The 865-nt window shown below is 35.1% G+C and overlaps 1 protein-coding gene across 1 annotated transcript; it reads left to right on the top strand.

Annotated features, from left to right (window-relative positions):
• Nucleotides 1-6: 6 nt before the first annotated feature.
• On the top strand, nucleotides 7-619 carry LOC107461592 (uncharacterized). The gene has a single exon (XM_016080111.3). It carries the CDS (start codon nucleotides 133-135, stop codon nucleotides 361-363), a length of 231 nt encoding a protein of 76 aa, XP_015935597.1. The 5' UTR covers nucleotides 7-132; the 3' UTR covers nucleotides 364-619.
• Nucleotides 620-865: the final 246 nt, after the last annotated feature.

The raw sequence follows: 865 nt of genomic DNA, 5'->3' as shown, positions 1-865 counted from the left end.
CCCTCGCTTATTCCCACCCTCTTCCCTTCCATCTTCCTTATTTTCTGCATCTTCAAATTTTGATCACATATTCCTCTTAAAAATTATTTTACACCCGATATTGTTTGGTGAGATCTATAAGAAATAATTAAAATGGCAAGTACACCTGAAAAGAAGAGATCAAGCTTCCCCCCAAAAAGAGGGCAAATCAAAGCCGAAATATTTAACGGCTTAGCGAGCTCCGTGGTGTCCACGGTGTCCATGGTGGGGGAATCGCTTCGAAACATGATTGGAAACCGTGGCACATCACCATCTTCTTCCTCTACTTCTACCCCACCACCAAGTGCCTACAATTCTGAGGGCAACAACGACGATGTCTCCTAAGACCACTACTACAACATCTCATTCTACATATACCTGTGGCTTAGACCAATGTTTTTGCTGGTTGAGCAAACCACAATTTTATTTTGTTTTCTCTTTTATTTTATAAATTAATGGTCTTGTTAAGTTTTTATATAAACAGGTCCTGCTGGAACTCTGCTAGTTTAGTTTACCCTTGTAACCCTTTTTTTTTTCCCTTTAAGATTTAACGTCTTCATATATGTATTTTACCTTATATATGAAATATGATGTACTACTACAGTTTGTGTGTTATATGATCGAAGAGGATAAACTATTTTTGTTGGTTCTTTATTCTAATAATCTCGCTGTTGTGATTAATTTTGGATACACATAAACAGTAGTGTAATCTTCAAAATTGTTTGGAAAATTTAAGAAGGTATGATATATCTTATTATGATTCGATTTTCTGTATGTTAGTCTTCAATTGGTAATTGCAAGTTAATTCGGTACGTAGTATATATATATGGACATAGAATAATCCATC

The sequence above is a fragment of the Arachis duranensis genome, chromosome 8, assembly GCF_000817695.3.
Source record: "Arachis duranensis cultivar V14167 chromosome 8, aradu.V14167.gnm2.J7QH, whole genome shotgun sequence".
NCBI classification, from domain to species: Eukaryota; Viridiplantae; Streptophyta; class Magnoliopsida; order Fabales; family Fabaceae; genus Arachis; species Arachis duranensis.
Note: the sequence above shows the minus strand (reverse complement) of the source record. Positions and strands in the feature narration are given on the sequence as shown.

What these genes read in the sequence shown, in the direction of transcription:
- LOC107461592 (XM_016080111.3), top strand. Translation starts at nt 133, where the DNA reads ATGGCAAGTACACCTGAAAAGAAGAGATCAAGCTTCCCCCCAAAAAGA.